Genomic DNA, 25,467 nt, shown 5'->3' on the forward strand with positions numbered 1-25,467 from the left:
TCCTGACCTTTATCAAAATCATGTGCTTCACATAAAACGGTGTTAGGGATTTTACATCATCTTCTGGCCATGAGACCTGCTGACATTTTATGATCCTTTCTTTTGATAACCAAAAAACTTATTTCTTCCAAGGGTGTTTTTTCTTAAACCAGGCACCACCCTCCAAATAAAGTTACATTCCTATAAGGTGAGGGTGTAGTGAGTTACAATCAAGAAAGGAATTTATTTAACCCAAGGTTAACATGATTAATCTTAAAGGTTAATACTTATTTCTCCTATATGCTTAAAGGTTAATACTTGTTTCTCCTACATGCTAGTTATATTCATTATAAGGGCAGGGAACATGGAGATTTAGCAGCAAACATTAACCCAACAAATGAAAATCCTTTCACCAATGTTCCCCTTAAGATGTATTTAGTCTTAAGATAGTGATAAAGTTACATTTTTACATAGCAAGGACACAGTGATTTATAACAAAGTACAGTGATCTATTACAAAAGAGAAAATCCATTAACTCAAAAAGTCTAGTATTGCTAACCTTAAAAACTACCATATTTCCTTTTCTATATTCCAAATACATTGATTAATATATTTCCAGGTGCCTAAGGATATGGAGGCCTGGTGGCAATCATTGACTCAACAATGAGAAAAGCCCTATGCTAATTAAAACTTTCAAAATACTCCAAAACTCTCTGTGCTGTTTATGGTTGAGAGGTAGTAAACAATCATGTGGCAGGAGTATGGATAATCCTGTCACACAAGCTAGTCTGTCAGCAGAGAGGTTTGACCTGAGACACCCTTGTCACACCCAGGGCAGGGAATTAGCAGCAATTATTGGCACAACAAATGAAAAACCCTTCACCAATATAATTCCTAACCAACCCACTATACTAATAATTTCCAACTCCCCAAAAGAATTTGCCTTTAGTAAGTCTAAAACATCTCCTGCCTCTCAGATTGGGAGGCTGTAAACAATCACATGTGGCTGGACAAACCTATACAGGCGGGCTAGATAACCTTCAGAGGAGTCCGTAAGCTGAAACACTCTTGTCACGCCCAGGAATTTTTATTGCCTTGGAGCTGCACGTTAACTCCTTCTCCGGGAGAAACGGTTATGGGGGAGAGCCCCCTGAAAAGTCAGAGGTGTAGGTGAGAGCATAAAACAGACTCTGGTTTTGGGGTAGATGCTCGGGAACAGGGGGTTTCCTGAGGCTTGATCACGCCTTTGCGTATGCCAAGCCTCCTTCTTCATGACCTTTGCCATGGGTGGAGTTCCTCACTCTGGCCCCCGGCATCTCATGACATTTTGAAGTTTATTATCCACATTTTTACAGATGAGTAAACTGAGGCTAACAAAGATTATCCTCTCTCCTCTCATAAAACCAATGCCAAAAATCTGATTCAAGGTCTCAAGAAATGTTATGTTTTTGGCTTCTTTTGGGGCCCCCAAATCCCAGCGTCAAAATTAGGACTTTTTATTGAAACTTTGGGCTTCCCAGATGGCGCTAGTAGTAAAGAACCCACCTGCCAATGCAGGAGACATAAGAGGTGAGGGTTCAATCCCTGGGTCGGGAAGGTCCCCTGAAGGAGGACATGCAACCCACTCCAGTATTCTGGCCTGGAGAATCCCACGGACAGAGGAGCCTGGTGGGCTACAGTCCATGGAGTCTCCACCAGTCCGACATGACTGAGCGATGTAGCATGCACTCAGGCATCGAACCTTTGCTTATAAATGGTTGAAGCTGGATTTCTGCCCTTTTGTCTGCACATCCTGCAGGGCTCCCCTGTGTTCACAGCATGCGCTGCACCTCTTCCCTTAGCTCCTCTTTCTCCCACGTGCCTGCAGTGAGCGTCAGCTTCTAGATAAGACTCAGCACTTCCAGAGTCATTTCACGGCTGCTCACTGGCCTCCCTCGGGGGGAACTCTAAGTTGGTCCTCAAGAACAGGTCAACGCACAGAGCCAGAATCCATGCCAAGGCCATTCTCTTTGGCCCCCTTCTCTGTCGCCGCTTTGTGGCCTACTAAGCCAGTGTTGGTCTATGGGTTCTCATGGCCTTTGGGAGGAAGTAAAAAGGGTCTTAGTTCCACCAAGAAAAATCACAAGTCTTTAGACTATCGATGTTAATATTTCACAACTCTTCTCTGCACTGTTGAGACACTTTGTAATAAAATGTTCATTTCTCAGGTAAAGTAAAATGACAAAGGATACCTAGTTCTAATTTCTGTGCACAGCTCTAAAACGCTTAGTGGGTGCTAAATCACTTCAATCGTGTCCGACTCTGTGGAGTGCTATGGACCATAGCCTCCCAGCCTCCTCTGTCCATGGGATTCTCCAGGCAAGAACACTGGCGTTGTTGCCATGCTCCTTTCAAGGGCATCTTCCCAACCCAGGGACCGAACCCGCATCTCAAGTTCCTGCATTGGCAGATGGGTTCTTTACCACTAGCACCACCTGGAGCAAAGCATTAATGCTTTGTCCATCGTTCTGCTTTAAATAGTAATCACTAACATTTCACTTGTTAGTGGAAGACTGTTTAACTTGGAATAGAACACCTGGGCTCTGGCCACAGCTCTGCAAGTTGAGTATAATTGTAAAACTAACATAAATCTGACATGAAACACTGGATTCTCTGCCACAGTCTTGTTGGGTCAGCATTGGCAGAGTTTCAACCCTTTGAGTCAATGTTCTCTTCCATAAAATGGGATCAATATAACAGTTACCTCCTTGATTTGTTGAGGCTTAAGTCAATAAGCAATATACACCGAGAGGCTGTATTAATAGAAATGGCTTTATTAAGAACTCATTCTCCTGGGTGAGATTATAAACTCAGGAGGGCAGCAACAATGATCATGTAAATATTGAACACCTACTATGTGTTAGGCACAGAGAAAAGGAAGATTAAAAAGATGAGGTTTTGTAGCTAGAGATAGCACTGATATTTTCCAGCATACTTTTGCTTGCTCTGAAAACAATGTCTCTAGGTTTGTTCCTCCCACAGGGAAAGAAAATAGGGTGACTACAGACTATAGTTGATGACTATAGACTGTTTTCTATTTTCAGAGATAACTTCTGAAGTGGAGTCTTTAACTCATATTCTAGCATCTATTTTTCTGTACGTTTCCAGTCCTGTTGCCAAACCCTGCCTGCCCCCAAATACAAGGCTTAGTCAGTGACAGAAGTAATTCAGGATCCAGTCGGGGAGAATAAGGAAGAAAAAACCAAGTCCCCAGCAGAGGTGACTGGAGTGTCAGAGGAAAAAGCGGCCCAGGTATATCAGCCCAAAGACCTGGGTTTTTATCTGCCTCCAGGGCCTTACCGAATTTGTCCAGTTTCCTTTTTTCTGCTTCTGTTTTGATTGTGAGTCCCCTTTAACCAGAAAATGTGGAGTCTTCTGTGATGCCTCACTCCTGATCTGTACCACTTGGAAAGCTACACATCATTTTTTTAATGTAGATACATTTTCTTGCTGATTTCCGCATCACTTGTTCCCTGCATATCAGTTCTGACTATCCTCCAGTTCTTTCTTCACAGTGCAATCTTTTTATAAATTTTATACTTTTTATAAAATTATCTATTCATGTTATCTCTCCCCACTGCAGAGACAAGCAGTGACTTCCTGTTCCTCTTAGGAGAAATTGAAAATATTTATTGAGTGTCCTCAACTGCCCTTCTTGATTTTGCCCCCAGTTCCTCTCTAGCTTCATCTCAAACTGTTCTCTCCATAGATACGTTGGTCTTTTACATATTCTGGCTGGACAGATATTTTTATTCCCAAAGTTACAAATCAGTGGAGAAGGGTAGCATAAGGAAGAGATGTTAATATCATGATTTTTGAAGATTCTGTGTGCTGTGCTTTAAGATTCTTTTGAGATATTTCAATGAGGGTGCCAGTTGGGCAGCTGGAAATTTGGGCTGAGATTTCAGACCAAGATTTACTCTGTAAATATAAATTGAGAAGTCATCAGCTATAGGAAATAAGTGAAGCTATGGGAGGAGTGAGACAGGTAAGAGAATGTAGCATCCCATTGAAGGTTCTTGCAAATTCTGTTCTCTTTTTCAGAAACATTCACATATCACTTCTCTAAATAGTCATTCTTTAACACCATCAGAGACTTTCCCAAAGGAGGCAGAATCAATCAGACCTCTTCACTAAATTGTATTACCATCTTGCTTTTGTATTTGCCAGTCTGTAATTAAAGATACATTTCTGAAATTACTGGTTAGTGTCCATCTCCACCACTAGGTCTAAGTACCATAAGGACACAGAACTACACCAATACCTGACAAAGAACCAGTTTATAGATGTATATATGTATTCAACTATTTATGAAATGGTTGAGTAAGTCAATGAAAAAGAATTCTATTGCATTTATACAATTTTGTTGTACCAGTGAATGTACTAAAGCAAATCAGTTCTCTAATATCCAATCACATTAGGTTTCTTTGTTGTTCTATTTTTGAAAAGGAAATGTAAGAATAATTTTCTCTTGACAAACCTGAGTTTGCATATATCTCACATCCAGTTGCCCCTATTCTTAATTTACATCAGTATGGAAGTTTTGTCACAATTCATGAAACAATTTCAATACATTATTATTAACTACAGTCTATTAAGATTACTTGAGTGAGTGAGTGAAGTCGCTCAGTCGTGTCCGACTCTTTGCGACCCCATAGACTGTAGCCTTCCAGGCTCCTCTGTCCATGGGATTTTCCAGGCAATAGTACTGGAGTGGGTTGCCATTTCCTTCTCCAGGGGATCTTCCTAACCCAAGGCTTGAACCCTGGTCTCCCACATTGTAGGCAGATGCTTTACTGTCTGAGTCACCATTAAGATTACTTAGTTGTTATCTAATATCTCTTTGTGTTTCAAGATCCCATCCAGGATCTCATATTACATTTAGTGATCATGTCTCCTCCCTCCTTCTTGACTGTGGCTATTTTTGGAGCTTTGCTTGTTTTTGATGACCTTGACAGTTTTGAGGAGTACTACTCAGGTGTTGTACAGAATGCCCCTCAACTGGAATTTTGTAGACTGGAGTTACTTGAGGAGGAAGAGGACCGAGGGGAAAGCACTCTTCTCTCCCCATCATATCAAGGGCACACACTATCAACATGGCTGACCATGGGCAGTGTTAGCTTTGGTCACTTGGCAGATACCATATTCACCAGTTTTCTCAAACCTAAGGACATCCCTGGTGGCTCTGATGGTAAAGAATCTGCGACCTGAGTTTGATCCCTGGGTCGGGAAAATCCCTCCAGTATTCTGGCCTGGAGAATTCCATGGACTGAGAAGCCTGGCGGGCTGTAGTCTATAGGGTTGGCAAAGAGTTGGACATGACTGAGTGACTAACACTTTCACTTTCAAACTCCTCAGTGGTTCCACTGCCCTTCCATACTGTACTTTTTGGGGGAAAGTTACTACAGACAGCCCACATATAATTAGTGGGAGCTGTGCATTGCTCCTTTATGTACTCAAAGTGTCTACATAATTATTTGGAATTCTTCCACATGGTAGATGTATGTAGGTAGGCATATCAGTTTGCATTCATCTATATTTATTTTATACTTTTGCTTATAATCATTTATGCTATGGCTCAAATTGATACTATTCCACAGAGACTATTATTTTACACTTTTGCTTATAATCAAACATTTATTCTATGACTCAAAGTGATACTATTCCTCAGAAACTATTTGTCTCACAGATCTTTTAGTTATAATTCACTCTTATCATACTAGAACTCTGTTGGTATCATGGTAAAGTACAGGAGAGGGAAAGTGTTCTATAGTATTCTGATTAAATTTCAATCTTTTAGTTGGCCAGTGTCTTGGATCTGTGACTGTCATGAGTGTTTCTGCAGTGGTATAGCTTCTTGATTTTTCCACCTCCGATCTCCCTTTTTAGTTGTCATATTCCCAATCTGTTTCCTTGAAGCCCTGACCCATGTGGCATTGAATGAGACAGGAAGGCTGAAAGAGGCTGGACTGAGAGGAGTTCCCTTCCTCCTACTGGAATAATACTCTGGTGGTTATTTCCTCTGGATTGAAGGGCTTTGGTGTGGAGAAGACCTCTGGGCATATTTCACAATGGATACTCTCTCCCTCCCCCAACACAGCCAGGAGAGGATCTTTCTCAGATCTTTATTGTGAAAATCGGACAGAGTTCCTGGATGTAAAAGCCAGGGAATGTGTGGGAATCCCCCTAAGACTATGGGTTCCAGGAGTGTCTCTCATCACTAGCTGTCCATCTCATCACTAGCTTCTCTCATCACGTCTCCAGGCATTTATCAAAGTGTTTGGGTTTATGGATCCAGCTTCTCCTCCTGAAAAGGGAATAGCAGTTGAGTTCCTCTGCTTGCACTTATCTCTGCAGTTTGGGGAGAAGTAGTCTGCTCTGTGACCTCGGTTCTCTCATGAGTCCAATAAAAGTTATTGATTTTCCACTTATCTAGCTTTGTCTTATTATAAGAATGGAAGTGACCTGATATCCGTGCTATTTTTATACATAAAACACATTCCTCCTTGTTTTTGTCTGTGATCAGCTTAACCTTTTCCTAAACCCTCTCTTGTGCATTTCACTGTTGCTCAGGCTTCTAGAAAACCATCTAGATGCAGGTTAAATAAATCTTTGGTAAGAAGATAATTTGCTTCCCAAAATGTCAGTGTGCTTATCCAAGTTAAACATTAGTATTCTGATGTGAGCCATTCTAGACATAGTTTGATGAAATTAACTGAAGATGAGATCTACCAATGAAGAATTTAAACAGGATTAATACTTTCATTTTAAAAGGTGGATAAGGTGGGTGAGCACATTAATGGTTTCATCCATTATATCTCTTGGTGCTAAGAATTGATGTCCTTGTCCTATTTAGGTAAAGAATTTTTATTTCTTGGCAGAAATAAGATTATATATAAACTGAACTATAAGAGTAATTTTTCTCCATTGACAAAAGGCACAATGTCTGCCTGAAGCTCTTCTCTAATAGCTCATTGTATATTGGACTGTTTCTAAATCAGCCAAAGTTTAATAGGGTTGGGGAGAGATTAATTATCGAAGGGCCTCCTTCTCATTAAAAAATAGATTTACCACGTGAAAACTGCTGAATATTGTTTAAGCATGCTTAAATATAACTTCAACATTTAGTACTAATAAGAAGTCTTATAAAATAGTGTCTATGTTATAATTCTTTTGTTAACATATGTATATAGTATTAAATTTGCATATTTAAAAAACTAACAGAAATATTGAGCAAGTATGTGTGTTTTTTAAAATTTTCTCCTTTTTGCATGTTTCTATTTTCTGAATTTTGTGTAATGAACAAGCAATGTTTTCATGAAAAGAAGGAAACCATAGACATCAAAATAAGAAGAATCATTCATAAAATACATACATTCATAAAATACTTGAAAAGAATTTGGGATTATTTGTTAAGCCAGTTCCTAATTTCTTCAGTTGAGGAAATGGAGGTACACACCAAAAAAAAACCAAAAAACAAAAAACAATCCCCTTGAATACTGTTTCCCCATTTCTGCTTAAAGAATAATAACCATTTTAAAAGAGCTAGTTCAAATATGCACAGCTTTGGCATTTCTATGATAGCATGTCTCACCTCTCTCACCAGCTAACGTTCTTCCAGTATAACATGAATCATGAAGAAGAGAAAGACGCTATGGGGGAGGACAGCTTCTCCTCATCGTCTGTCCAACGCTTAGCCATACATCTCAGGTTTTGCTGCTCAGTCACTAAGCTGTGTTCAACTCTGAGACCCCGTGGACTGCAGCACATCAAGCTCTCCAGTCCTTCACCGTCTCCCAAAGTTTGTTCACATTCACGTCCATTGAGTCAGTGATGCAATCTAACTATTTCATCCTCTGCTGCCCCCTTCTCAGATTTCAGTCTTTACCAGGATCTGTTCCAGTATCTTACTTATGCTATTTTAATTAACCCTTTAATCTTTTCAATTAATTAATTTTTATTGACATAGAGTTGACTTACAATGTTTCAGGTGTACAGCAAATTGATTAGTTTATATTGTACATATATATGTACATAACATTGTTATTATTTAGTCACTGAGTCATGTCCAACTCTTCTGCAATCCCATGGACTGTAGCCCACCAGGATCCTCTGTCCGTGGGATTTCCCAGGCAAGAATGCTGGTATGGGTTGCCATTTCCTTTTCCTAGTGACCTTCCTGACCCAGGGATTGAACCCGCATCTCCTGAATTGGCAGATTCTTTACCATTGAGCCACCAGGGATGCCCATGTGTATATATAGTTTTCAGATAATTTTCCATTATGGGTTATTACAAGACACTGAATACAGTTCCTGTTAGAGGTTATTATAAGACATTGAATACAGTGGGTCCTTGTTTATCTATTTTATGTATAGTAGTGAATATGTGTTAATCCCAAATTCCTGTTTTACTGTTCTACTCCCTTCCCCTTTAGCAACCATAAGTATTCCCTATGTCTGTGAGTCTATTTCTGTTTGATAAATAAGTTCATCTGTATCCTATTTTAGATTCATTTATATTATAGTCCCTTATATTACATATTATATTATATTATAATTACATATTATATTACATATAAGGGAATATAATATGATATTTGTCTTTATCTACCTATTTAATTCACTTAGCATGGTAATTTCTAGGTCCATCCATGTTACTGAAAATGGCATTATATCATTCTTTTTTTATGGGCTGAGCAATATTCCATTGTGTGTGTATATATACATATACATATACATATATATATATATATATCACATCTTCTTTATCCATTCATCTGTCAATAGACATTTAGGTTGCTTAATTAATCCTTGCAATACCTTCATGACTTAAATATTACTCTCATTATTCAGATGAATAAAATGAAAATTAAACAGGTTAAAATATTTTGGTGTCTTAAAGTTGTCTTAACATTAAGACAACTTTGTCAAAACCCACAGAACTTGAGCTTTACATAGGTTCATATTTCTTCAAAACTGAACATAAGTAAATACTCAGAAAATGTATTTAATAACCGAGGTATTTATCAGCAGCTTACTGATCCTTCAATTAATTCACAATGAAGACAACTTTGACCACAACTAGCATTTGAAGTCCAGACTTTTTTAACAAATAGAATTCTTTTTCATCACCAAAAAGCAATCATCACTGCTGCCATCTGGCTTCCTTGTTCTCGTCTTTATCGTCCTTCAAAAAATAATTTTTTTTTTAAACTTCTCTGTTTGCTTGAAACATCACTCTCTTTTTTAGACACCAGCTTCTTGCACAAAACTTTGGCCTCTGAGCTTAAATTCTAGAGCTAAATAACAATAGCTTATCTATTTAGCACTTTCCTAAAAACTACCACACTGGATAATTTGTTTGGAAACAGATGGGATAGATATTATTACTTTCATTTTAAGGATGTGAAGGCTAAGCCTTCAAGAGTTTCTGTGATTTGCTTATGAGCTTATACAATGTATACAGCTCTTAAATCACAAATCTAGGACCCAAGGGGAGTTTTCTGACCCCAGGTCTAGTGTTCTTCCCTCTGTGTTATGTGGTTTGATCATACAGAGGCATTCTCTTTGTCACCCTTTTAATTATCCACTACATGTTCTGTTATACTTAGTTTCACTTCCATCCTTACTGGACAGTTTTGATCTCTTAGTTTTTAGCTTTTGTTCCTGTCAGGGTTTTTAATTGCTTGCAACAGAAACTCACTCTGGCTGAATTAAACAGGGAACAAATTTGCTGAAAGAATAATGGATAATTCAGGAGATTGTGGAGATGCAGGTTGAGAAACAGGTAAGAACAAGAGAGGAGGACAGCAGCCAAGTCATCTGCCAAAGCTGTGCTCTCGAACACAGGGTACCTCTGGGCAGTGCTTACCTTTACTGATACCTCTGATCTCATGTTTATAAACAGGATATTGTTAGCACCACTTCCCTTGCCCACTGCTAGAATGCTTCTCCATTGTCTTTGCTTCTTTGTGTCAGTATCTCCTGTTTCAAAGTCTTGAATGGATATGTCTGATTGACTGAGTATTGATCATGTGGTCATACTCTAGCTTTCTGGGAAGTTGGGAAATGCTAAGTGCTAAGTATGTTTAACTTCTGTCATGGAAGGTGAGCTCTTTCTCTCAACAAGACTCATGAAGTAGTTGTGCATGCATGCTAAGTCACTTCAGTTGTGTCCAGCTCTTGGTGACCACATGGACTGTGGCCCACCAGGCTCCTCTGTCCGTGAGTTGCAAGAATATTGGAGTAGGTTGCCATGCCCTTCTCCAGGGTACCTTCCCAACCCAGGGACTGATGCAGTGCAGGCAGATTCTTTACTGCCAAACCAACAGGGGCAGCCCTCATTAAACATATACTTCTCTAAATATAACAAGGAGGTTGAAATAAAGTCTCCAACCATGACCAAAAAATAGCCAACTTCTAATACTGATTCCAATTTAGTTTTGCATGTTCTTTCTTTGGGTGAACTTTCTTTGAGATAAGAGACATATATTATTTATGACTATGTCTCGGTTGTCACTCAGCCAATAATTACACTTGCTCTGTGTCATTCTGAAGGGTTTTAACTTGTCATTTAACTTTCACTTATCATCTAAGAAATTCCTTTTCCAAAATTATCCTCTAATATTTCTCTCAAATGAGTGGATTTCATCAGGGCCTGACAGCATGAACTGTGGCTTTACAAAATCTTTTCAAAGCATGGAAACTATGTTTGGTATATTTCCATGGTGTTAGATTTTAAGATATGCCTTGTTATTTTACTTTAAGAACTCCAGATATTTCTTCAACAACAGTATGTTTCTGATTCTGAATAATCCTTTCCTCTGCAGTATTTTTGAACAGTGGCTTCGAAAGTATCATCCTCTTCAAGATGTTTATCCAGAAGCTAATGCACCCATTGGGCACAACCGGGAATCCTACATGGTTCCTTTCATCCCTCTCTACAGAAACGGTGATTTCTTTATTTCATCCAAAGATCTAGGCTATGACTATAGCTACCTACAAGATTCAGGTAAAGCTCAGTTTCTTTCATATGAATTGCTCAGTCTGAAGTGACCAATCTTTTTTGAGAGTGTGCAAAACCTTATGACTTTAAAGTGTTATCCCCCAATGCTTTAACTTGGAAAGTGCATTATAATCCTTAGTTCATCACTGATTTATTATTACATGGCCCAAGCTACAAGAATCTTTAAGCTCTTATCCATTGTGCTTAATATAAGGCATTCTGTGTGTGGCAACCTGGGAAGAGCACAAGAATTAAAATCAGAAAACAATGAGTGTGAGACCTGATGCTTTAAACAGACTTTGGTGTGACCTTGGGAATTCTGACTTCCATTCCCTGAATTTCAGCTTCTTAACCTAAGATATTGGGAATATAATACTGCAAAGAGATATTGTGATAATTAAGGGCATTAAGAACCTAGTGCAGTCTGCACAAGAAAAATATCTACCAGTTGTAGAATCGTCTTTGGGAACTTCCTGCTAGGGTTATCAAGAAAACTTGCGAACATTTTGATATTAAATCCTATTAATAATAATAGTGCTAATAGATATAATAATAATAATAATTGCTATGACTATGATTAAGGTAGTGCTACAAAAGCCTAGGATTGGAACTATACCTAGGCTTTAAATAATCTTCCTTAGTTTAAGTATGCGTATATTTTCTTGATAAATGAGGAACAGATAGCAATGTTCCCCCACAATCTGAGAGTCTACTCCATACTCTACATGCCTTGTTAGTCAGAATATATTAGGTAAGTCTTATTATCCCTAGAATGAGGTGAGGACATTGATGCTAAAACAATCTCAGTGACTTTCCCAGTATCAAATACCAGCATATGTAAGAGCCAGATTTCCATTCTACAGGGTCCTCTCCACTTAACAGAAGACGGTCAAAAGCAATAAAACAACACAGAACTTGTGGATAAGAGGTATTCAACAAGCACTGATGTTTCATTATATTCATGGATAATTCAAGAAAAAGTGAATAAATTATTAAAATTAAATGAACAGATAAGTGACATTTATCAACTTCCTACCTTTTGTTACACCTTAGTGACACATACATTAGTGACATACCTCTAGCCTCAAGGAGCTCTAAATTCGGTGTACAAGTCAGACCATTGGCAAAGAAACCATGAAACATCAGGCTGTGTTAAGTGCAGTAAAGGAGTCGTAAACATAATACTACAAGAGCACAGAGGAGAAAACAATGACTTCAGAATAGTTAGACTAGAGAAACAAGATTAGGCCGTGAAGGGAGAGCGGGCAGGTAGCAGACGGAAAAGAGTAGGGAATATTCTAAACTAAAAGAATAACAAAATAGAGGTATGAAGTGTACTATGCATTTCTGGAATGCTAAATTGTCCAATTTGAGAAGCAAGAGTAATGGAAACTTACACAGATGAGAAAAACTGAGTCACTTCATAATAGCCAACACATTATGAATCTTTTTAGGTGTCATGAACTCTTCTAGAGGTGCTGTATGCATTATTTGCTTTAACCTTCATAACTATCCTTATGAAGATACTATTATTTCTTTTTCCAGATCATAGATGAGAAAATAGAGGCGTAAAGCATATGAATAACTTGTCCCAGGCCATAAAGCTAGTATGTGGCACAGCAGAACCACATTTTAAGGTCAACGGGAGAATCGGTATTTTATCAATATTCTCTTGCCCTTTGGGGAGCCATTAGTTGGACAGATATGGTTTGATTGACCTGTTCTGTTTTATCTGAAGATCATAGCCAATGGAAGGGGGACTAAAATGGCTGGTGGAGGAGATCAGTTCTTTGAAAACCTTAAGATCACTGTGAACAGGGTAAAGATGTGATAAGGTTAGAGAAGTGATAAGGGGGGTAAATTCCTGTGAGTCAAAAAGAAGGGTCATCTCCAGTGACATGTTTTCCCTTCCTTCTAGAAACACCCATAGTGTGTAAAGAAAGGAACATGTTGATAACAATTTTTCAAAGATTCACCATCAGGATGTTATGATTTCCACTTCCAGAACATAATAGACTCTTTCATGGGCTCATGCTTTTGATCACACTATTCTCTCTAGCTAAATTCTGATCCTCTTCATCTATTTGTCAAACTTTCAAATATGAACTAATTATGTATACATATATACACATAGTCATGTTTAATCACTCCTTTGTTAGAACTGCATGCTAGTTTTTCTACATGTGATTTGTTCCCCTCTCCACCTTGGCTGTTGTAAAAGGAAATGGCAACCCACTCCAGTATTCTTGCCTGGAAAATCCCATGGACAGAAGAGTCTGTTGGCCCACAGTCCATAGGATTGCAAAGAGTCAGACAGAATTGAGAGACGTCACTTCCTTTCTTTCTACCTTGGCTGTAAGCCCTACAAAATCAGAATTGATATCTTGCAAGCTTCTCTAGTCTAAATACCAAAGAATATCTGGTATAGGGTAAAATCAATGAATTAAATTGAACACAAGTGATATTTATCATGAAGAATAAATGCATGTAATTACACACAAATAAAGTATACTTAACCCACTTCAGTATTCTTGCCTGGGAAATCCCATGGACACAAGAGCCTGGTGGGCTACAGTTAATGGGGTCACAGAGATGGGCACGACTGAGGGCCTAACACTTTCTTATGTATAGTAAAATACATATAAATAAAGCTTGCTAAAAAAAATCACACCTCTTAATATTCAGCTCATTTTTAGATATTTTTAATGTATTTCAAGCCTTCTATTGCACTAGGTATTTTTAGGTGATTTTATTGGTTTATTTATTCTTTTTACATACATATGTTTAGTAACTGTCTTGTACAAGGCATTCTTTGAGACACTACAGATATGGTGGCAAACAACGTAGTCTCTTCCTAATGAAAGAAAAAGACCTTAAACCACTATTTACCTAATGACTCATTTATTTAGAGATGTGCCTATCTCTAGGAGTCAATAAAATGACATTTCAGAGAATATCCATGACAGGAGGAATTCATTAGTTAAAAAGGGAGTCTTGATTATGAATTTGGGCCATATTGCTAGGATAACAGATTCATTAATGAATTTTAAACAAATCAGGATCGAATTTGAGTTTTCATAAAATTATGTTTACTGCAGCTTGTAGGAAGTTTTATGGCAGTTGCAAAGCACATTCAGGGAGGCTGATGAAGATGCTATTACGAGTTTCCAGGGGAGAGCTGAAGGAAATTTGAATTGCAGCAGCGGTGATAGGAGGCGAGTTAGAAAGGATGAAAGAATTTGAAGTTATTTTGAAAGCAAAACTTATGGAACTTGGAAAATGATTTATGTAATAGGTGAGAAAGAAGGAAATATTAGAGATGACTTTAAGCTTTCTGGCCTATGATAAATGGTGATTGACTTCATTAAGGCAGTAACAGTAGGAGCAGGGCCAGACATGGAGGGAATCTCAAGGTGGTATCAGTTACATAGTGAAATGGGGTGAATGGCACATCAGAGTAAAGATGTCTCTGAGGTAGCTAGATGGCCTTGAACCTCAGAAGAGGTTGTGGCCTGCAGACACTGATGTGGGAGACATCAGCATATAAACTTCCAGTCTTTACAATCCTTTATGATCACAATGTGGTAGTGACTTTCATGTTCCACCTCATTGTATGCATGCATGTGTTCATGCTCAGCTATGTTCAACTCTTTGCAACCCCGTGGACTGCAGCCCACCAGGCTCCACCTCATTGTTCCTTCCCTAATGTCCAAATGGGTACTTTTTACCAAAAAGGAAACAAAAAGTATTAGAGAAGAAAAGGGAAAAGAGTATCACTTTAAGGGATTAATGGTATTTATTATTTATTGTTAGATTGTTTAAAATAACATTGATTTTAAATGTTTTATGTATTTAGAGCATTTTCGTCAGCTGTGAATTTGCACAAGTTTTAGAGAAGTTTTGCTTTAAAATAAACAACAATAGTTGCCTATTTTCCATTTTATGAATTATTCTATTGCTCCTATAGTACTTTCAAGGAGTTTAAATTTTATCTCTATTCATTGCTAAACTTAAACCACCTTACTAAAAATGTCTTAAAATTTTTCAATATAATTTAGTTAAGGCAGTTCATTATTGATTATTTAGGCAGTCTTGTTTATAATTACTCAAGTGTTTTCCATAGAAGGCTGCTGATGACTTCTTGCTTTGGTTAAACATTTTCTCTTATAACTGAATTTAGCGATGTTTTTAAAAATTGAGTAGCAGGTCATTTTGTCACATGCATAACTGGTTAAAAGATGAAACCAAATGTACTCCTGCCTTCTATATGGTGCTACTTTGCTAAGAGCTTCCTTCTTCTAATATAGTCCAAAGGACTTGACATTTGATTTTAACAATGAGAGGAGGATGCACGTGTCACTTTCAATTCTGGTTTCCTCGGTATGTATGCCCAGCAGTGGGATTGCTGGGTTATATGGCAGTTCTATTTCCAGTTTTTTTAAGGAATCTCCACACTGTTCTCTGTAGTGGCTGGACTACTTTGCAGTGCCACCAACAGTGTAAGAGGGTTCCCTTTTCTACACACCCTCTCCACCATTTATTGTTTGTAGACTTTTTGATAGCAGACATTCTGACTGGCATGAGATGGTACCTTATTGTGGTTTTGATTTGCATTTCTCTGATAATGGGAGATGTTGAGCATCTTTTCGTGTGTTTGTTAGTCATCTGTATGTCTTCTTTGGAGAAGTATCTGTTTAGTTCTTTGGCCCGTTTTTTGATTGGGGAGTTTATTTTTCTGGTATTGAGCTGCATGAGCTGCTTGTATATTTTAGAGATTAACTCTTCATCAGTTGCCTTGTTTGCTATTATATTCTCCCATTCTGAAGGCTGTTTTTACACCTTGCTTATAGTTTCCTTTGTTGTACAAAAGCTTTTAAGTTTAGTTAGGTCTCATTTGTTTATTTTGGCTTTTATTTCCATTACTCTGAGAGATGGATCATAGAGGATCTTGCTGTGATTTATGTCAGAGAGTGTTTTGCTTATGATTTATAGGAGTTTTATATTTTCTGGTCTAGGAGTTTTATAGTTTCTGGTCTTACATTTAGATCTTTAACCCATTTTGAATTTATTTTTGGGTATGGTGTTAAAAGTGTTCTAGTTCCATTCTTTTACAGGTGGTTGTCCAGTTTCCCCAGCACCACTTTTTAAAGAGATTGTCTTTTCTCCATTGTATATTTTTGCTTCTTTTGTCAAAAATAAGGTGTCCATAAGTGCATGGATTTATCTCTTGGATTTCTATTTTGTTCCATTGATGTATATTTCTGTCTTTGTGCCAGTACCATACTGTCTTGATGACTGTCAGTCAATCAGTTCAATCGCTCAGTCGTGCCCGACTCTGTGACCCCATGAATCACAGCACGCCAGGCCTCCCTATCCATCAGCAACTCCCAGAGTTCCTCTAAACTCATGTGCATCGAGTCAGTGATGCCATCCAGCCATCTCATCCTATGTCATCCCCTTCTCTTCCTGCCCCCAATCCCTTCCAGCATCAGGGTCTTTTCCAATGAATCAACTTTTCGCATGTGGTAGCCAAAGTATTGGAGTTTCAGCTTCAGCATCAGTCCTTCCTATGAACACCCAGGACTGATCTCCTTTAGGATGGACTGGTGGATCTCCTTGCAGAGAGAGTCCCTTGGACTCTCAAGAGTCTTCTCTAGCACCACAGTTCAAAAAGCATCAATTCTTTGGCACTCAACTTTCTTCACAGTCCAACTCTCACATCCATACTTGATGACTGTAGCTTTGTGATATAGTCTGAAGTCAGGCAGGTTGATTCCTCCAGTTCCATTTTTCTTTCTCAAGATGCTTTGGCTATTTGAGGTTTTTTTGTATTTCCATACAAATTGTGAAATTATTTGTTCTAGTTCTGTGAAAAATACCATTGGTAGCTTGATAGAGATTGCATTGAATCTATAGATTGCTTTGTGTAGTATACTCATTTTCACTATATTGATTCTTCTGATCCATGAACATGGTATATTTCTCCATCTATTTGTGTCATCTTTAATTTCTTTCATCAGTGTTTTATAGTTTTCTATACATAGGTCCTTTTTTTTTTTTTTTTAGGTAGATTTATTCCTAAGGATAAATGGCTAAACTGGTAAAGCATCTGCCTACAATGCAGGAGACCAGAGTTCAATCCCTGGGTTGGGAAGATCTCCTGGAGAAGGAAATGGCAACCCACTCCAGTACTCTTGCCTGGAAAATCCCATGGATGGAGAAACCTGGTAGGCTACAGTCCATGGGGGTCCCAAAGAGTGGGACACAACTGAGCAACTTCACTGTCACTTTTTATTCCTAAGGATTTTATTTATTTCATAACAATGGTGAATGGGATTGTTTTATTGCACTGTTTGCAATAGCTAGGACATGGACAACCCTAGATGTCCATTGGCAGATGAATGGATAAGAAAGCTGTGGTACATATACACAATGGCATATTACTCAGCTATTAAAAAGAACACATTTGAATCAGTGCTAATAAGGTGGATGAAACTTGAGCCTATTATACAGAGTGAAGTAAGTCAGAAAGAAAAACACTAATACAATATATAAATGCATATATATGGAATTTAGAAAGATGGTACTGACGACTCAATACATGAGACAGCAATAGAGACACATTTTTTTTTGGACTCTGTGGGCGAAGGCCAAAGTAGGATGACTTGAGAGAATAGCATTGAAACATGTATATTACCACATGTGAAATAGATCATCAGTCCAAGTTCAATGCATGAAACAGGGCACTCAAAACCAGTGTACTGGGACAACCCTGAGGGATGGGATGGGGAGGGAGGTGGGAGGGGGGTTCAGGATGGGGAACACATATACACCCATGGCTGATGCATATCAATGTATGACAAAAACCACCACAATATTGTAAAGTAATTAACCTCCAATTAAAATGAATAAATTATTTTTAAAAATGAGAGGAGGAGGCATGCACAGTAATTGGAATATTTCATTCTGCATACAGGATTTGATGAGGGTTCTGTTCATGGATTTGTTCACTTATGTTTGCCTATGTGTATGCAAAGGTGTATCCTGTTCCTTCTGCCAGGGTTGGCTTGCTATCAGCATCCTACATTCAAGTCCTAATTCATTTTTCTACTCAGAGGGATAGTCTCCTGGGATGCTTCTCTGACTCCCCAAACAGATAGAGGAGGTCTTTTCCCTATGATCCCGTTATATCTTTTACATACTTTCATTAGAACAGCATTGTTCTTAAAACAAATTGTTTACTTGCCAGTCTCCTCTTCCAGTTGTTGTTTCCCTCAGGCTAGGGGCTCTGATCCTTTCACATGTGTGAACAACCATGTGGCATATATTGTGTCTCAGTAAATGAATAAATAAATGAAAAGAAGAATGAAAGATAAGTAAAAGATACACTACATGCTATCAAGAGTCTGTGATCAAGTTTAAAAAGTAAGACACATATATAACTAACTATAACACATAGATAATTGTGCCAAGTGTCACTAAGGAGCATAGAAGGAAACAATCTGGGAATCCAGAAGAGAAAATTGAACAAAATCAGTGACCAAAACAAGTTTGAAAAAGATAAACTTTTCTTGCAAGCTGATTCATTTGAAATATTGATGGAACTACTTTGGAATGAGAATTCAGTTCAGTTCAGTTCAGTCGCTCAGTCGTGTCTGACTCTTTGTGACCCAAATGAACTGCAGCATGGCAGGCCTCCCTGTCCATCACCAACTCCTGGAGTTTACCCAAACTCATGTCCATTGAGTCGGTGATGCCATCCAACAATCTCATCCTCTGTCGTCCCCTTCTCCTCCTGCCCTCAGTCTTTCCCTGCATCAGGGTCTTTTCAGATGAGTCAGCTCTTCACACAGGTGGCCAAAGTATTGGAGTTTTGGCTTCAACATCAGTCCTTCCAGTGAACACCAAGGACTGATCTCCTTTAGGATGGATAGGTTGGATCTACTTGCAGACAAAGGGACTCTCAAGAGTCTTCTCCAACACCACAGTTCAAAAGCATCAATTCTTTGGCACTCAGCTTTCTTTATAGTCCAACTCTCACATCCATATATAACTACTGGAAAAACCATAGCCTTGACTATGGACCTTTGCTGTCAAAGTAATGCTTCTGCTGTCTAGGTTGGTCATAACTTTTCTTTCAAGGAGTAAGTGTCTTTTAATTTCATGGCTGCAGTCACCATCTGCAGTGATTTTGCAGCCCAAAAAATAAAGTCAGTCACTGTCTCCACTGCTTCCCCATCTGTTTGCCATGAAGTGATGGGACTGGAGGCCATGATCTTAGTTTTCTGAGTGTTGAGTTTTAAGCCAACTTTTTCACTCTCCTCTTTCACTTTCATCAAGATGCTCTTTAGTTCTTCTTCACTTTCTGCCATAAGGGTGGTGTCATTTGCATATCTGAGGTTATTGATATTTCTCCCAGCAATCTTGATTCCAGCTTGTGCTTCATCCAGCCCAGCGATTCTCATGATGTATTCTGCATATAAATTAAATAAGCATAATGACAGTATACAGCCTTGATGTACTACTCCTTTTCCTATTTGGAACCGGCCTGATTTTCCATGCCCAGTTCTAACTGTTTCTTCCTGACCTGCATACAGGTTTCTCAAGAGTCAAGTCAGGTGGTCTGGTATTCCCATCTCTTTCAGAATTTTACACAGTTTATTATGATTCACACAGTCAAAGGCTTTGGCATAGTCAATAAAGCAGAAATAGATGTTTTCCTGGAACTCTCTTGCTTTTTCAATGATCCAGCGGATGTTGGCAATTTGATCTCTGGTTCCTCTGCCTTGTCTAAAATCAGCTTTAACATCTGGAAATTCACGAATTTTTGAAGCCTGGCCTGGAGAACTTTGAGCATTACTTTACTAGCGTATGAGATGAGTGCAATTGTGTGGTAGTTTGAGCATTCTTTGGCATTGCCTTTCTTTGGATTTGGAATGAAAACTGACCTTTTCCAGTCCTGTGGGCACTGCTGAGTTTTCCACATTTGCTGGCATATTGAGTGCAGCACTTTCACAGCATCATCTTTTAGGATTTAAAAGAGCTCAACTGGAATTCCCTCACCTCCACTTGCTTTGTTCATAGTGATGCTTCTTAAGGCCCACTTGACTTCACATTGCAGGATGTCTGGCTCTAGGTGAGTGAGCACACCAACGTGATTATCTGGGTCATAAAGATCTTAAGATCTTTTTTATACAGTTCTTCTGTGTATTCTTTTCACCTCTTCTACATATCTTCTGCTTCTGTTAGGTCCATACCATTTCTGTCCTTTATTGAGCCCATCTTTGCATGAAATATTCCCTTGGTATCCCTAATTTTCTTGAAGAAATCTCTAGTCTTTCCCATTCTATTGTTTTTCTCTGTTTCTTTGCATTGATCCCTGAGGAAGGCTTTCTTATCTCTCCTTGCTATTCTCTATAACTCCGCTTTCAAATGGATATATCTTTCCTTTTCTCCTTTGCTTTTCACTTCTCTTCTGTTCACAGCTATTTGTAAGGCCTCTTCCAATAGCCATTTTGCTTTCTTGAATTTCTTTTTCTTGGGGATTGTCTTGATCCCTGTCTCCTGTACAATGTCGCAAACCTCTGTCCATAATTCAGCAGGCACTCTGTCTATCAGATCTAGTTCCTTAAACCTATTTCTCACTTCCCGTGTATAATCATAAGGGATTTGTTTTAGGTCATACCTGAATGGTCTGGTGGTTTTCCCCACTTTCTTCAATTTAAGTCTGAATTTGGCAATAAGATGTTCATGAGTCACAATCTGAAGTCTTGTTTTTGCTGACTGATAGAGCTTCTCCATCTTTGCTGCAAAGAATATAATCAATCTGATTTCGATGTTGGCCATCTGGTGATGTCCCTGTTTAGAGTCTTCTCTTGTGTTGTTGGAAGAGGGTATTTGCTATGATCAGTGTGTTCTCTTGGCAAAACTGTATTAGCCTTTGCCTACTTCATTATGTACTCCAAGGCCAAATTTGCCTGTTACTTAAGGCATTTCTTGACTTCCTACTTTTGCATTCCAGTCCTCTATAATGAAAAGGACATCTTTTTTGTGTATTAATTCTAGAAGGTCTTGTAGGTCTTCATAGAACCGTTCAACTTCAGCTTCTTCAGCGTTACTGGTTGGGGCATAGGCTTGAATTAACATGATATTGAATGGCTTGCCTTGGAAACAAACAGAGATCATTCTGTCGTTTTTGAGATTGCATCCAAGTACTGCATTTCAGACTCTTTTGTTGAGTATGACTCCATTTCTTCCAAGGGATTCCTGCTCACAGTAGTAGATGTAATGGTCATCTGAGTTCAATTCATCCATTCCAGTCCATTTTAGTTCGCTGATTCCTAGAATGTTGAAGTTCACTCTTGCCATCTCTTGTTTGACCACTTCCAATTTGCCTTGATTCATGGACCTAACATTCCAGGTTCCTATGCAATATTGCTCTTTACAGCATCAGACCTTGCTTCTCTCATCAGTCACATCCACAGCTGGGTGTTTTTGCTTTGACTGCATGGACCACAGCCTTGTATAACTCAATGAAACTAAGGCATGTCATGCAGAGCCACCCAAGATGGCCAGGACATGGTGGAGAGGTCTGACAGAATGTGGTCCACAGGAGAAGGGAATGGTGAACCACTTCAGTATTCTTGCCTTGAGAACCCCATGAACAGTATAGAATAAGAATAATAAGTAAGAGGTATAAATTACTTTTGCTGTGAAAAGCATCATACCTAAGTTTACATATGCATTAAAGAGTTTAAATATTACAGGCAAATTTTCTAAGTTGCAGACTAGGAATTCATTAAATTAGGATAATGATTCCTAACTACCTCATGCATTTCTTGTATAGATAAATGGGCATGTGAACATGCTTTGGAAATGACAGAGCACCAAACAAATAGAAAACAATATGATTATTCTATAGAGAATATGTAACAAGAAAAATGAAATTTTAAGTAGGTAAAAATAATAGAAAACTTTTTATATTAAGAAATAATTCAAAGGAGCACTATAGAGGCTGAAAAACAAATAACTGAGAAGGAAAAGTCAAAAGTTTAGATTGAAGTCATTAAGAAATACAGGTTGTTTCAAAGAAGATAGTCCACTGGTGACAGTAAAATTTAAAACTGCTTGAAATGAACCAAAGTAGAGAAATAATAAAATAAGCTGGAACGCAGAAGGACAAATAAAGAAATAGTATTTGAAAATTTTGAAAGCATTTGAGCTGAGCAGCAAGCAATAAAGAAAATCATAATTATTATGTAACCTCTATGTATCTGCCTTTTGTCACAGTCAAAATGCATGATATATTGAAGTGATTAATAGCAATGCAAGCTAAGCATTTGTAGTCTCATTTTCAATATGATTTTTAAATGTATTAAAACTAAGTTTTATGCTTGATGAAAATATTTTTCACATTTTAAAATTTATTTTAGTTCTGTTAGCTTTTGGTTTAAATTAATATTAATCCAAAGTTATAACTTTTGTTATTACTATTTATTTTATAATGTTAATTCTTTGCAGCTTATTGCCCCTTCATGATGAAGAGAAACAGTAATTGGCTATATTTTTCAAATTATGCTTAATGGAGCCTAAGAATGTTAGAAGTATCTTAGTGAAAGCTGGCAAAAGGCAGTGGGAAAGACAGGAACTCAGAAAGTAACAGGGGAAACAGACAGGGTCTGAGCTCTGTCGTCCCACTTAAGTCAGGGAAATGCCACTTTTTTCTCCTTTGAATGAAGATTGAAATATAAAATTAATTTTTAACAAATTCTCTTGTTTTAATTGTTCTGAGTTCTTGACTTTATGGTGAACACTGAGAATCTCATTTTACATTCACAACAGGTTGCTACCCATTCTTTCCTAGTTATTTTATTTAAAAAAATACTCATTTTCTTTTTATTTGGTTGATGTAATTTTTTTATGATAACGTAGCTTTCATATAACTGTAATTTCAGAGTATCTTAAGGTACTTACTCCATCTTTTATTATTGCAGGAATCTAATTAACCTTTAAAAATAATTAGGACTTTTTGAAGTGCAAATGTCAGAAACTCCATAGAAACAAGATTACATAAAAAGATAATTTATTGGTTTACAAAACCCAAGGAAGGAATAAACACTAGAAATGTAAAAAAGACAAAAATGTAGCTGAGACTGAGGAACAGTAGGCACCAGGAAACAAGCAGTCTAAAGATTCATCTTCTCTCTCTTTCCCTTTCTCATTTTCCCCTCCCCACCCCTTCTCTAGCGCTAAGACTATTACCGGCTCCTGAGTCACTGGACTCAATTCTGCACAATGAATTCTGAGTAATGGCCAATTCTGATTGGCCCATCTTGAGTCAGAGATTCACTCAGAACTAATCAATTGTAGCCATCAAAATAGGTTATAAAAAAAGCTGTTACAGTGCCCACATCAGTGGAAAGGTAAGGTTGGGGAGCAGATATAGGCTCAAATATCCATGGCCTAGATAAGTTAGTTTATTTATTGCTCAAATAGCAGTCTTGGTATATAGTCAAATACATGCTCCATAATTTCAGGGACCAGAGCTGCTGCTTTCTTGTAGTTCTATAAGACCTAGGGTGTACCCTTGATCGCATGACCTGTATTGGCTCACCAACATGCTATTTGCATTAGTTGGAAGAAGAGGGAAAAAGAGAAGGCATTCTTTTTCTTTTTAAGGGAACAACCCCAAAGTTACATGCATTACTTTTGCTTAAGACTTGAGTCACATAAAGTCATACTTTTTTGCAAGGTCAGCCCAAGATATACTCTCTTCTTTCCTTTGTATCACAAAATGGACATTTTAGAGTGTCTTGTAAATAGTGATGGTTCCTTTAAAATCAAGCAAATATATATATATATATAGTATATATAATAAATCATTAACTCCAAGAGGAAAATGATGTGAGAAAGAAAATGTAATCATAATGTAATCATAGAATACTATTAGGTTCAATTGTGAATCAAATTTAAATACTATAAATAATGAAAGTCCATGATTTGGCCCCAAATCATGATGTTATTATATTGAAAAGATGAAGAAAAGGGAAGTTATGAGCGAGCTAAAATTATTGCTTATGCATGACAAACTCCAGAGATAAACTTGAGAAATTAAGAGATAGTAGTATTTGCCTATTATTTAGAAATATGGAGTCAAATAACAATAAATAGCTAGAGGAGTTAGAGTAGCTGGCAGGGAGCAGTCACTATACAATTTACAGATCAGATACTATCTATGAAGTTTGAAACATCCAAATAAGGTGGTATTGTTTTCCTATTTTCCTGTTGAAGACACTGAAGCCTTGGGGTATTAGGTGTAACTTTCCCAAGCTCTTATAGCTAGTAAGTAGCAGAGCTGGCATTCAGACTTAAGCCTCTGACTCCAAAGTATGGAGCAAGTATGATGGTGATGATGATGATAGTAAAAACATTGGGATGTTTTTCTATTTCAGAACCGGACATTTTTCAAGATTACATTAAGCCCTACTTAGAACAAGCACGTCGAATCTGGCCGTGGCTCACTGGGGCAGCTGTGGTTGGGTCTGTCCTTACTGCTGTGCTGGGAGGACTTACTAGCCTGTTATGTCGTCGAAAGAGAAACCAGCTTCCAGAAGAAAAGCAGCCCCTGCTCATGGAAAAAGAGGATTACCACAATGTGTTGTATCAGAGCCATTTATGAAAGGTTTAGGCAATAGAGTTGGGGCAAAAAACCTGACCTCGCTATAACTTAAATGATGTTGAAGTCCCCAGGGGATGTCCCAGCGGAAATCCCTGGCATGTGTCTCTGAAGCCCCTTATCAGAACTGTTATCAATACAAAATATACCCCTCCTCCTACTCAGGTAGAAGCCACCTGTGCTTGCTTTGCTGGAGTTGATCATTCCCTGAAGAGTCCTTCTCAAGCTCAGATTTCCATGGAAAGGATACCATTTGATAATAAGTAACTGCTAGTTGTATCTGAATGAAAGTGCTCTTGTAAAATATGGGAACTATTGTGATTCTTTTCCTCTTGATTGTGGAATGACTTGTCTCTTTTATTATCACCTTTCTTTGATTTTAATAAAATAGCAACAAATTTACACTAATTGACTCCTTTGAGCTTGATAAATACATTCCAATTATCTTAAGAAAGCATAACATTCCCCTTATATTTTACATTCTTGCTCCAAAATATGTTATGGACTTCAAGTAGAAAATAGTCTTCAGATCTTTCCTGCCATAATTTTGACTGTACATTTGAGGGTCACTGACATCAAGGACCTTCTCCTGCAAAGAATCAAGCTAAGTACCTGTCTCAAGATGTCCTCACGAAATAAAGATAATCATCTTATAGCACTTTAAAAATATCTTCTAAAAAGGACTTTATTTTATTAGAGAATGTTTAAAATGCTGTGAAACATTTTTTAGTAGAAAACAATTACATGAATATTAGCCTGTCTGTAGTT

General features: G+C 37.9%; 1 protein-coding gene across 1 annotated transcript in view; it reads left to right on the forward strand.

Annotated features, from left to right (window-relative positions):
- The window catches only part of TYR (tyrosinase), a 108,780-nt gene extending 84,078 nt beyond the window's left edge, over positions 1 to 24,702 (forward strand). Inside the window, exons 4-5 of the mRNA XM_068978452.1 lie at positions 10,849 to 11,030; positions 24,476 to 24,702. Of these exons, the coding sequence (XP_068834553.1) occupies positions 10,849 to 11,030; positions 24,476 to 24,702 (409 nt within the window). The remainder of the gene's footprint in view (positions 1 to 10,848; positions 11,031 to 24,475) is intronic.
- Positions 24,703 to 25,467: the final 765 nt, after the last annotated feature.

Source organism: Capricornis sumatraensis, chromosome 8, assembly GCF_032405125.1.
Source record: "Capricornis sumatraensis isolate serow.1 chromosome 8, serow.2, whole genome shotgun sequence".
Classification (NCBI taxonomy): Eukaryota; Metazoa; Chordata; class Mammalia; order Artiodactyla; family Bovidae; genus Capricornis; species Capricornis sumatraensis.